This window comes from Lepidochelys kempii, chromosome 5 (assembly GCF_965140285.1).
Source record: "Lepidochelys kempii isolate rLepKem1 chromosome 5, rLepKem1.hap1, whole genome shotgun sequence".
Classification (NCBI taxonomy): domain Eukaryota; kingdom Metazoa; phylum Chordata; order Testudines; family Cheloniidae; genus Lepidochelys; species Lepidochelys kempii.
Window position 1 is genome coordinate 48,110,972 of NC_136384.1, and position 13,288 is coordinate 48,124,259.

Sequence of the window (13,288 nt, forward strand, 5' to 3'; positions counted from 1 at the left end):
CTGAAATTGTGTAGGCAAACTGCATGCAAAGTCTCTGTGCGCTTGTAAACAAGATAGTCACCCAGTGTGCGCGGCCAGTTTCCATTTCATATGTGAAAGTCGAACGTATGTAATTTCAGAGACTGTAGTTAAATATTTGGGTTCCATATTTGAGATTGTGAGCTAGTCCTTGTACTAAGACAGAGGTGGGCAAAGTATGGCCTGAGGGCTGCATCTGGACCTTCGGGCATTTTAATCTGTCCCTCAAGGTCCCGCTGGGAAGCAGGGTCCGTGGCTTGCCCTGCTTCGGTGCTCCAGTTGGGGAGTGGGGTACACGCGCACGCACGCGCACACGCCCCTGCCCCTGCGCTCTGGCTCCTACACACACACACACACCCGCCCCTGCGCTCTGGCTCCTACATGTGAGGACTGCCAAAGGACTCCACACACTGCCCTTGCCCCAAGCACCACCCCCACAGCTCCCATTGGCTGGGAACTATGGCTAATGGGAGCTGCAGGGGCGGTGCCTGCAGACGGGGCAGAGTGCAGAAGTGCCTGGCCATGCCTCCACGTAGGAGCCAGAGAGGGAGCATGCCACTGCTTCTGGGAGCTGCTTGAGGTAAGCGCTGCCTGGAGCCTGCACCCCCACCCTCTTCCCCCCACCCACGCCTCAACCCCCTGCCGCAGCCCTGATCCCCCTCCTGCCCTCTGAACCCCTTGGTCCCAGCCCAGAGCACCTTCCTGTACCCCAAACCCTCAGCCCCACCCCAGGACCTGCACTCCCAGCCAGTGCCCTCACCCCCTCCCGCAGCCCAACCACCAATTTCATGAGCATTCATGGCCCGCCATACAATTTCCATACCTGGATGTGGTCCTCCGGCCAAAAAGTTTGCCCACCCCTGTACTAAGATACCCGTTACCCCATAGCAATCAACTTTTAATGTTGATTGTGGTTTTTCTATGTAACATTTAAAGGCATGTTTTTAATTAACTTTTTGTCAACTTATTGTTACTGGTGTTCACAGTATCTGTATACTGTAATGTCCCATTTATTGTGTATTCTTTTAAATTTTCTGTTAGCCTTTTGATTAAATGTGATTATCTGGGGATTTTGAAGGTTCTTTGTGATCTGTCAGACCATACTTTTGTCTGTCAACTAGCATTGCATTTGTATCGTTCTACATGAACACAAATGTTTAGTAGGTAATCTAGCTTATGGTTTTATATTGCTGTCCATTACTACAGTATCTAAAATCAGTAGCCACAGTGGACTTCATGGAGTGTCGCCTCTCCTCTTTTTTCTGAAGTTAAAACTCAGCTGGGGGTATTTATTAGTTTTGCTTTTTTAATCTGCTATAAGATTGGTTTGGTTTTTGTTTATTTGGATGGGGGAAGGAGTGTTTGGTCTATGTTTGGGTAGAATCCCAAGAATACTTCAGTGTTTTTAAATGGATCTTGTGGCAGTTGCTATAATGTCTCATCAACTCTTACTATATGCAATATGTCATGCTGTAAACTTCTGCTGGCTGTTTTCTGGGTTGGTGTAAGGTGTAATTTATTGGTTTAACATTTTTTTTTAAACGTAAAATTTACCTAAAGTCTTATTTAGACCCACCATACAAAATGGAGCTAATACTATAATAGGAATTTAATTAACTCTATGGTTAAAAAAGCAAATAGTGTGGTCTACAACACCTTATAGCTAGACTATCAGCATTCTGCTTGATATAGCTAATCTTTATTATGCTTAATTCTAGCTGTGCTTCTCATATTCCCCTTTTTGTTTCCCTCCACAGCCTCATGATTTTGATGAATGCAGATTTGACATTAGCGTAAACGATAGTGTTTGGTACCTACGAGCTCAGGATCCTGATCATAGACAACAATGGATAGATGCGATAGAACAACACAAGGTATGGCTTCTGATGATTTTTTTTTCGAAATTGATATCTGTATGTGCTTATGGAGAGTTATACATCTGAATCTACAGTCCTTAAAATACTTACAAAGGTACACGTGATTTAAAAATGTTCTTGAATATAATTTAAAAGGGCAAATAGAGCTTTTAGAAGCCTACTTTAAAAATAATGGAGCAAAAAAAAAGCAAAAACTAAAAACATTAACCTTTCTTGAGTATCTTTTAGCCAGTACCTGATTTTACCATAGGTACATCTGTACATTTCAAAGATTTGGCCTTTTCTGTCTGTTAAGGCTGTTTAGACTCTCATCTCACACTTAGGACTACTGCATTCTGTTCTCCCTCTGACCTTGATGTCACCCAAATCACTTAAGTCATCACTTACGCACTGTTGAAAACTTTATTCTGTCCAGACCTGGAGTAAGAGACAATCCCCATCCTGAAGTTTTTTGTCTCTTTATTTGTGCTGTTTCTAGCACAATAGCGGCCCAATCTTTGGTGTGCTCAGATGCTATGGTAATAACTTAAGTTTACCTATTTTTATTTTTTTTATCTTTATGAACTTCCAGCAGTGTTTTCACTGGTATATACTTATCTGAGACTCTTAAATTTCTCCTTTTATCAGGTACAGTTTAAACACCACATGTGCATTACCATTCCGAAATCTTTTGCGTTAAATTGCATTTGGTTGTGTAGAAAGTGCTCTTAGGAAATATACTGACTTGATTAAAAATACTTTTCTATTGGTAGATAATTGGTAGATAATAAATAGTGTCTGAATATCTCTTTCCTGTATTGTGCCTTTTTATGTCGTCAATTTAAGGTGTATCCAGAACACTTTTGAGTGTATATAATTAGTCCCAAACCAGAATTCCTTTTTGTGCAGTCAGTAGTAGAGGTGGTAAGAGGTCCACTTTGCATCACTTCTTCTGCAATACCTAAAGAGAGCTCTCAACTAATAATGGATAGATCAAGCAAGGTGTTGAGTGTAAATTATTTTTTGAAAACATATCTGGAGTTGAACATATTTTGACCAAATACCTTTTCTATTAACCCTTTATGTGTTGGTCCTCTTCAGGAATGGATGTGGGAAAAGATGGAACTAATAAGATGTGCTTACACCTTGACCTTGCTTGTATTGTCCCATTCACCACCTCGTTTGTCTTTTTTAGATTGTAAACTCTTCACAGCAGGGACTCTCTCTTTTATTTGGTACAATGCCTAGCAAATTGGGGCCTCTGGCAATACCATAATATCAGTAATACAGGAGTTCTCTCTTCAATACTCTCCCAATCCTTTGATTCCAGGCCAGTGGGGTTTTGTCAAGGTTCCTCCCCCACTCTGAACTCTAGGGTACAGATGTGGGGACCTGCATGAAAAACCTCCTAAGCTTATCTTTACCAGCTTAGGTCAAAACTTCCCCAAGGTACAAAATATTACCCCCGTTATCCTTGGAATGGCCGCTACCACCACCAAACTAATACTGGTTACTGGGGAAGAGCTGTTTGGACGCGTCCTTCCCCCCAAAATACTTCCCAAAACCTTGCACCCCACTTCCTGGACAAGGTTTGGTAAAAAGCCTCACCAATTTGCCTAGGTGACTACAGACCCAGACCCTTGGATCTTAAGAACAATGAACAATCCTCCCAACACTTGCACCCCCCCCTTTCCTGGGAAATGTTGGATAAAAAGCCTCACCAATTTGCATAGGTGACCACAAACCCAAACCCTTGGATCTGAGAACAATGAAAAAGCATTCAGTGTTTTACAAGAAGACTTTTAATAAAAAATAGAAGTAAATAGAAATAAAGAAATCCCCCCTGTAAAATCAGGATGGTATATATCTTACAGGGTAATTAGATTCAAAAACATAGAGAACCCCTCTAGGCAAAACCTTAAGTTACAAAAAAGATACACAGACAGAAATAGTTATTCTATTCAGCACAATTCTTTTCTCAGCCATTTAAAGAAATCATAATCTAACACATACCTAGCTAGATTACTTACTAAAAGTTCTAAGACTCCATTCCTGTTCTGTCCCCGGCCAAGACGACTACAGACAGACACACAAACCCTTTGTTTCTCTCCCTCCTCCCAGCTTTTGAAAGTATCTTGTCTCCTCATTGGTCATTTTGGTCAGGTGCCAGCGAGGTTACCTTTAGCTTCTTAACCCTTTACAGGTGAGAGGAGCTTTCCCCTGGCCAGGAGGGATTTCAAAGGGGTTTACCCTTCCCTTTATATTTATGACAGGTTTGCTGTGGCAACATTTCCCAACTCCTTTGCAAGTTTTGTTCTGCTAATCAGTGATTTCCTGCCATTTGTATTCTGGGACAGAAATGGCGTTCTGGAGAGCGTTTTGTCCAGCAGCCGCATGGGCTGTAGGTGATTACATGTGAAATTCTCTTGAAAGGCTGGAACAGCACCATGGTAGACAAGATTTCCCTTGACTGCGGGAAGAGGAGTGGGTAAAGTGAAAGAACTATCATCCTTCCATATGAGGGCTTAGGAGTTAGCGCTCTAGGATCTTCACTACTAGTCCTGAGAATTGCGTACACTCTCCTGGAAAAGGCCAGTGTAAGGGGTGGAGCTGCAGTAGAAGATTAAGTCCCTGGAGACTCTTAGATGACTAGAATTTAGGAGCCTTTCAGACTGGGTAGTTTGCTAGTTTCTCTTCCTGTGTCATCATAGAATCATAGAATATCAGGGTTGGAAGGGACCCCGAAGGTCATCTAGTCCAACCCCCTGCTCGAAGCAGGACCAATTCCCAGTTAAATCATCCCAGCCAGGGCTTTGTCAAGCCTGACCTTAAAAACCTCTCAGGAAGGAGATTCTACCACCTCCCTAGGTAACGCATTCCAGTGTTTCACCACCCTCTTAGTGAAAAAGTTTTTCCTAATATCCAATCTAAATCTCCCCCACTGCAACTTGAGACCATTACTCCTTGTCCTGTCATCTGCTACCACTGAGAACAGTCTAGAGCCATCCTCTTTGGAACCCCCTTTCAGGTAGTTGAAAGCAGCTATCAAATCCCCCCTCATTCTTCTCTTCTGCAGGCTAAACAATCCCAGCTCCCTCAGCCTCTCCTCATAACTCATGTGTTCCAGTCCCCTAATCATTTTTGTTGCCCTTCGCTGGACTCTCTCCAATTTATCCACATCTTTCTTGTAGTGTGGGGCCCAAAACTGGACACAGTACTCCAGATGAGGCCTCACCAATGTCAAATAGAGGGGAACGATCACGTCCCTCGATCTGCTCGCTATGCCCCTACTTACACATCCCAAAATGCCATTGGCCTTCTTGTCAACAAGGGCACACTGCTGACTCATATCCAGCTTCTTGTCCACTGTCACCCCTAGGTCCTTTTCCGCAGAACTGCTGCCTAGCCATTCGGTCCCTAGTCTGTAGCAGTGCATTGGATTCTTCCATCCTAAGTGCAGGACCCTGCACTTATCCTTATTGAACCTCATCAGATTTCTTTTGGCCCAATCCTCCAATTTGTGTAGGTCCTTCTGTATCCTATCCCTCCCCTCCAGCGTATCTACCACTTCTCCCAGTTTAGTATCGTCCGCAAATTTGCTGAGAGTGCAATCCACACCATCCTCCAGATCATTTATGAAGATATTGAACAAAACCGGCCCCAAGACCGACCCTGGGGGCACTCCACTTGATACCGGCTGCCAACTAGACATGGAGCCATTGATCACTACCCGTTGAGCCTGACAATCTAGCCAGCTTTCTACCCACCTTATAGTGCATTCATCCAGCCCATACTTACTTAACTTGCTGACAAGAATACTGTGGGAGACCGTGTCAAAAGCTTTGCTAAAGTCAAGAAACAATACATCCACTGCTTTCCCTTCATCCACAGAACCAGTAATCTCATCATAAAAGGCAATTAGATTAGTCAGGCATGACCTTCCCTTGGTGAATCCATGCTGGCTGTTCCTGATCACTTTCCTCTCATGCAAGTGCTTCAGGATTGATTCTTTGAGGACCTGCTCCATGATTTTTCATCCTCAAAGTTGAGGGGAAAAGAGACACTGTCATTTTAGTTCTGATCTAGGTATCACCAGACATTTATTATATATAATGTTCAATTCTTATAAAGTCAGTGCGTGGTAAGCTACTTTTGGTCAGATCTGAGCAAATGAATTGGTGTTCATGTCAGTTTTCTGTAGGTAACTATACATTACATTCTGTTCAAATAAAGTTGAAGGTGAATTGCAAAGCTTAAAACAAAAGTCTAATTGAGCAGAAAATTTTGCACACCAGTTTCCCCCAACCAGACTGTGGGGGAGATTAAGCAAAGAAATAAGTTTAACTGATCTTAAACTCCCCCCGCCCCCATTTGAAAGTATCTTTTGTCCCCATTGGTTTCTTTGTTCAGGTGCCAACCAGGTTATTTGAGCTTCTTAACCCCTTACAGGTAACAAGGAATTTTAGGCTACCCTTGTGGTTGTGACCGTCTTACTTTGACCTTTCTCATTCCATACAACTTTGTGTATGCTCAGGAAAAGTAACTACTATTTTAAAATACAAAAACCAAACTCGTGTCAATACAACTGTTGTCAGAGCACATCATTTACTATAATAAAGCAACAAATTATTTAATAAAAAAAATTGAATATATAATACAAGAAACTAAATACTCTGAAGACAAGGCTTGCACTGTTTCCATATAACATACCCGGTTAATGCTCTGTCCTTAGCAGGCCTCTTCTCCTAAAATAATGGACCTTAAACAAATTGGTGATACACTTGGTTTCTCAAGATGTTTCAAGAGACCATTGTATTTACCAATAACTCTGACTTAGAATATGATATAATTTAAATTAACCTGAAATGTGGGGGGAAAGAAGTGGGGTTTGTTAGGGGGCTTATTCCTTCACCCACTTACTTCCCTGGTCCTTCTCGCATGAACAGAGAGCAACAATACCCGAAGTCCAAAGGTGCAAACAATTTGATGTTTATTGGGGTGAACTTCCAGCAAGCATGATTCCAGTTTCCTTCCTTAGTATCCTCCTTCCCAGCTCTGACACCACAGAGCCTTACACCTGTGTCCCTGTTCCCATTCCTACCCTTAGCCAAACATGATTCCAACTTCCTTACTCCCATTCCCTGTTCCCATCTCCCCCTTTAGCAAAACATGATTCCAATTTTCTTACCCCCATTCCCTGTTCCCATCTCACACACCCACATGCCCACCCCCACCCACACCCCAGTCACTTCCTCATTGACTACAGATTATATAGTAAAACTTGAGTTCTGCTTAGCTATACCTTAACCAATCATTTTCCTGAAATTTAACTAACCAATCCTAACATATTGTAACATGATTATGTAACCAATTATATCCCACCACCTCAATTAGTTTACACCCAGCAAAATTAATTATACAGCAGACAGGAACAATCACAGAACCAGACAGAGATTATACAGACAAACAACAGCAAAGTAGGAACTATAATGACAAAACAATACAGAAGTGAGGATTTCACATCCCAGCTATTGATAAGTGAGTTCTTGCCAGACAGGATGCTATCAAACTAAGTTTCCTTTTACATTTTCTAGGCACTTCCCTTTCTCTGGAGGTGATAGGAATACAATCCTGTCCTGATAGTGCCTAACAGCCCAATAGCACCTTATTTCAATGTGACTAGTTTGGAATGTGAGGATGTGACCGTTCGCTTCCCAGCTTATGGCTGCCTCTGCTGCTTAGCCAAAGGCCTTAGCCTAAGAACAGGGCCTCAGACTGTCACAGTAAGAGAAGGACCTTACACCAGCAGACAGTGATTTTGATTCTTTCTTTTATAGCTCTATCACTAGCCAAGTGATAAGAATACACCTAAATTCTTAGAGTATAGGCCTTTACAGACAGGCCTGAATATCTGTTTCTCTGCCTGAACATGTTGTTTTTATTTATTTGTTCATGCTTAAATTATGGTGTTGCAATTATTATTACCATTAATAATAATAATAATAATAAAGGGAATAATTCACACTAATTCAACCAGAAATTCCTTTATTAAATCTAAAGGCCAAGTAGCATTTATACAGCTGCTCTGAACATGCCTTAAGTGTCTCAGCAATAACCATACCCATTTAGCATGGATCAGGTACTTACAACTGGTTTATACCTGGCATGCTCAAACCTGTGTTGAATGTCTCTAACTTGGTCATAATTAATAACTGCTGTCTGAAGATTGATTGATTGGTTTTAAGCGTTAGTTCTTTGCCCAACGTTTACATCCCACATTGAATAATTAAGAAAGGTAATGATTTTTAGTTATAGTCAAAAACTTTAATACCCTGTTAATTCAGGCACCTGCCAAACTCTGCATAACAGCTGCCAGAGACCTCCCGTGAGTGTATTCTGGTCCTCCTAGGAAACCTGCAACAAAAACTGAAGCCCAATTTCCATATTATTAACTTCAAGAACAAGCTTTTTTGCGTCAGGCCGGGCAGGGGAGGAACCCTTTCAAGTGTTCTGTGGAGTGTGTATATATACCACATTCATGGCCATGATATCTGAACATCTCCATTATAGAGGAGCAAAAATGGCACAATTCCAATTTTTTATTTGCAGGTTATCTTTGAAGGACAATATCAGAGTTACTAAGCACAAAGATATATTCGTATCTTATTGAGGGGATCCTCGTATTGTTTCATGAGTCTTGCTCTTTCTAGACCTGCAGATTAATCAAAACCATTAAGGCAGCTGTGAACTTTAGGAATTGAAGATGGTGTTCTAACATTAGGACAACTCCATTGTACATTTTTTTTCTAAATGTCCCCTTGCCCCCACTTTAAACTGATTTAAACTGCAATTACACTCTGGAAGACTACAAAGTTGACAGTGGAGTGTTCCACATTTCCTCTGTGACTGATATCAGACTCAATTTGCAAGTTGTGTGTCTCATTATTGCAAACTCAACTTGGGATCTGAAAGTCTGGCTTTCTTGCTTCCACATCATTGTTAAAGGTCTGCCTTTGGACCTTAGTTAACAGTGCTGTTGTGTGAGCCAGAGTAGAATCAGCTCACATTCCCCGATTGTACTGTTTCTATAGTGATGACAATATTTTAAAGAAATTAATCTCTTCATAAAAGCAAGCAGATATTACTTCAGAATAATATCTAGTCTCTCTTACCAACTTTAGCATTTTAAAATGCCAGAATAAACCCTTGCATCGCATAAAGAAATATGTGTACTTTAAGAAAACCCTAAATCTTGGTTCCTTTCCATGTCTTGGATATAAGCACACCTCTAAAATACCTCTAGGTATTCTGATTTTCAACAGGCAAATAAGCATGCCAGATACACTACGTGCTTCCATACTCTTGCAGATAGTACTGGTTCAGAATGTAACTTTTGAACTGGATTACATTTTATGTGGTCAGATCATGTGTAATTTCTGTCCTTAGTTTTCAGCTAAATGTATGGAAGCTCTTCTAAATAGTTTCCTCTCATCTTGGATACATTTGCAGCATTGGCTGTGACCAAGCTGCATACTAGACATTTGAATTTTTTTCAGTTTGTTATAGCTTTTACTGCTACTTGTAAGTATTCTGCTGTGTGCTTTTCCTGATGTATCAATTGTTTCCGTAAGGAAGACATTCCCTTCTGTTATCACACAAGCACATACAACAGGATCATTGTGGACACTGCTCCACCCATCAAGACTCAGGTTAACAATTTTACCCTCTAGACCTTTTGCACACTGCTCAATTTTTCTTTCATAGACTTTATCCAGCAGTTTGCCTGCGACATCTGCTCTGTTGGATGGACTGTACATCTTGTCCATGGTCTTAATGACTGAACCGTGCTAATGAAATGTGGGTTCTCAATCATACAGAAAGGAAAGTTTGTTGAATAAACAAACTGGGCAGTTTTTTCAGTAATTACCTCTTCTTGTAATCTGCTGGTTCTTACCACAAACTTATCTATGGTTGTTTCTGGATGATGGAGATTTCTTTTTCTTTTTGCTACAGGTGATATATACTGTGGCTATGTGACATACATGATGTGACTGAAACACTATCATTGGCAGATAACTCTGAAACTATAGAAAATGAGGGTGATCTTGAAGGTGGATAGTCTTCAGAATCCTGTATGTTGAGCATGGATTCTCCTAAACAAAATAAGTCAGTGCTGTTATTTAATTATTATTACCATACTGCTCATTTAGTACTGCTCATTTAGTATTACTCATTGCATTCAGTGACACTCAGTACTACTTTAGAGGTGAAATTGTAAAAGGAAGATCTGCCTATTTCAGCTATTTATTTTTTATCACAACTGTATCTAAAACGATAGTACCATAGAGTAACAACTACATTTTTTGCTCAAACATAAGAATGCAAGAATAGTCTGGAAGGAAGACAGGCAGTCCTTAAGAAAGGAGTATGAAATAAAAAAGTTTACCAACCTGAAGATCCTGCATGTTCAGACATGTTCCTTTCATCATCTTCAATGCAGCTTCCTCCTGAGAAGGAACACTTCTCATGATGTTTCATTCGGGCAGCCAGGCCGTGCATTTCTTTGTTGCACTGTTTTGCATTTTGCATGCATGCCTGTCTTACCCACAGGTAGAGGAACTTCATTCAAATATTCCAAAACTGGGTCTCTTTTACGGCCTGCTGCCATTATAGGTTTTCCCTTCTAGTGAGAGAATGGAATGGTAGATATCAAATCAATGAAGGCTACACTCAAAGACCTCAAGACTTCTGCTGTTCAAACAGTTTCACATTTGTTTCTACTGCCTGTCCTTCCCTTCTCACATTTATCTCCAGACTTCTTCTCCATGTCCAGATCTATTCTGCCCCCAACAATCTTCTATTCATTGAACTTTTTGAAACTTTGCCCTTTTAGAGAGAGATAAGGGGTTGACTCTGTGTACACAAATTTGCAGAGGAACAATAGGGTTGAGGTCTGTTGTTTCTCACATCTGTCTGTCTAATTTTTTTTATTTTTTTTATTTAAAAACATTTTTGCTGTTAACAAGCCAGTTATCTCTGGAAGCACAAATCACAGTTTGAGAACTGCAAAACTAAGCATCTCTGATGGTATCTTCTGGACTGAGCACTGAGTCCCATTGGGTAGATAGAAAAAGTAACCTAAATAATCTATACAGAAGCTCCTGGAACCTCAGATTGGGTCCCTAATCCATAAATTATTGGAACTCATTTGCAAAACTTTTCTTAAATATTACATGAATATATTGTCTCCTATTATAGAATTAGAATTTATAATCCCTATTCCATGATGAGATATCTTTGAGCTATAATGTATAGTTTTTTTCCTCAAAAGAATCGGATTTAAATAAAAAAAAATTATTTTTTTTTAAATCATTGATTTTTATCCACCCTGCTTTTTTGGCCTTATTAGGACATACTTTGTACTTGCTATTACATTATAGTATAACAGTCTTATTATGTTGTAAGCAGTTACTGTGACTTCATAGTTGTAGAACACATAGCTATTTTGTCAATAGCTATTATATACTGGATTTAGAAAAACTGTAGGTACTATCTGCCTCATTGACAATGACACCACTACCTTATAACTCTTGTCTCTTGCTGTCGCTTGAATTTGGAGTGGGAGAGGGACAGTACAGTGGTCCTGGCAACCCCTTATCCCGATGCATTACTTTCCCTGAAGGCTTCTAATCCTCCCACTGAATATCTTAGTTTCAGTTCTGCAAAATAAGCACTTCAAGCAGTTTATCACTTATGGAACACCTATTGTAGTTAGGGAGATAAAGTTGCACTGGAATTCTGTTCATATTCCAGTCTTCAAACCTTTTTAAAATTCATATGGACTGTCCAATTGGCTTAAAATTGGCATTCCAGTTCAGTACTTGGTGGAGGGACCCAGAGTGGAGTTTGTGGTGAAAATGTTGATTCTTTTGATCAAGGAGTTCCTGACTTTCAGGCCCCCAACAAATACCGGTTGTTTTGGGGTTGGGGGGGGGTTCAACTTTTGAGTGCACGCGCACACAAACAAAATGCTGGATAGAGCATCCGTATGAAACCAATGGCAGCATCTGTAAGCCAAGCCTGGCTTATAACTATGCTGCACAGATTGACTTCAAACTTCTGAGAGCTGTTCCTGGTCCTTAGCCATGTAGGGAGAGAGGAAATTCACCCAAATTTAGCTATGATAAATATTTGAAAATTGCCATTTGTACCTATTTAGTAGAGCTTTGTTATTTGGGTCACATTACTCCAAACATTGTACTGGGCTCCATCCTGGGACTGCAGGATATATAGGAGCCAAACAGAACTCTTCTTGCAGTTGTACCTCTTGGCTGCAATGGCACTGGTACAGGAGCAGAGCAGGTAGCCTGTGACTTGTGTTCTCAGTGCTCTTCCAACTTGACTGTAATTACATGGGTGAGCAGCAAAAGGGAGACTGAGAGGGTTAAGGAGAGAATATGAGAAAGGTGGGCAAACTACGGCCCGTGGGACTGTCCTGCCCGGCCCCTGAGTTCCTGGCAGGGGAGGCTAGCCCCCGGCCCCTCCTCCGCTGTCCTCCCTCCCCTGCAGTTATGCCACTGTGCGGGTAGCGAAGCTTGTGCCCGCCCACCTCCCAGGCTTTCCAATAAGCCTGTCCTGCTGCTCTGAGCAGCATGGTAAAGGGGTGGGGGGAGATGGGGTTGGATAAGGGGCAGGAGGTCCCGGGGCAGTCAGGAGACAGGGGGCAGCTGGATGGGGTGGAGGTTTGGGGGGGAGGGGGTCAGGAGATGGGGGGGGTTGAATAAGGAGTGAGGTCCCGGGGGGTCCTGGGAGTGGGGGGGAACAGGGGGATTGGAGGGTTTGATGGGGGTAGGGTCCCAGGGGGGCGGTTAGGGGCAGGGAGTCCCGGGAGGGGGCGGTGAGGGGACAAGGGGGGGGTTGGATGGGTTGGAGGTTCTGAGGGGGGCAGTCAGGGGGCGGGAAGTGGGAGGGGGTGGATATGGGGCAGAGGCACAGCTTACCATACCCAGCCCTCCATACCGTTTCACAGCCTCTGTGTAGCCCTCGGGCCACAAAGTTTACCCACCCCTTGCATTGGAGATGATTGGGGGCTAAAACAAGTTGGAAGTGATGGTGTGAAATATATAATGAAGGTGGAAACAGGAACAAAAGGAGGTCAGTTTCATGGACAGAAGGGATCAGGTTAAGGAGAACCGGGGCAGTTGCATAACCAGAAGCTCTCACTTTCCTCCAGAATATAATATTGATCTAGGATTTCTAAATATCAGTGTTCCTTTCCTGCTATTTATAGTTTTTTGCTCAAGGGGCAGAGGTAAGTACTGTGGATCTATTGGTTGCAATGCTGCTGCAAACCCATGTGGGAGTCAGCATGGTTCCACATGACAGAATTTCCTAGAAAATCCCATAAGAACCAA

The 13,288-nt window shown here is 41.9% G+C and overlaps 1 protein-coding gene across 4 annotated transcripts in view; it reads left to right on the forward strand.

Annotated features, from left to right (window-relative positions):
* The window catches only part of CERT1 (ceramide transporter 1), a 168,794-nt gene that overhangs the window by 44,950 nt on the left and 110,556 nt on the right, over positions 1-13,288 (forward strand). For all 4 annotated transcript variants that reach the window (XM_073344213.2, XM_073344212.2, XM_073344216.2 and 1 more), the window contains exon 3: positions 1,776-1,892. In XM_073344213.2, coding sequence (XP_073200314.1) covers positions 1,776-1,892 — 117 coding nt within the window. The remainder of the gene's footprint in view (positions 1-1,775; positions 1,893-13,288) is intronic.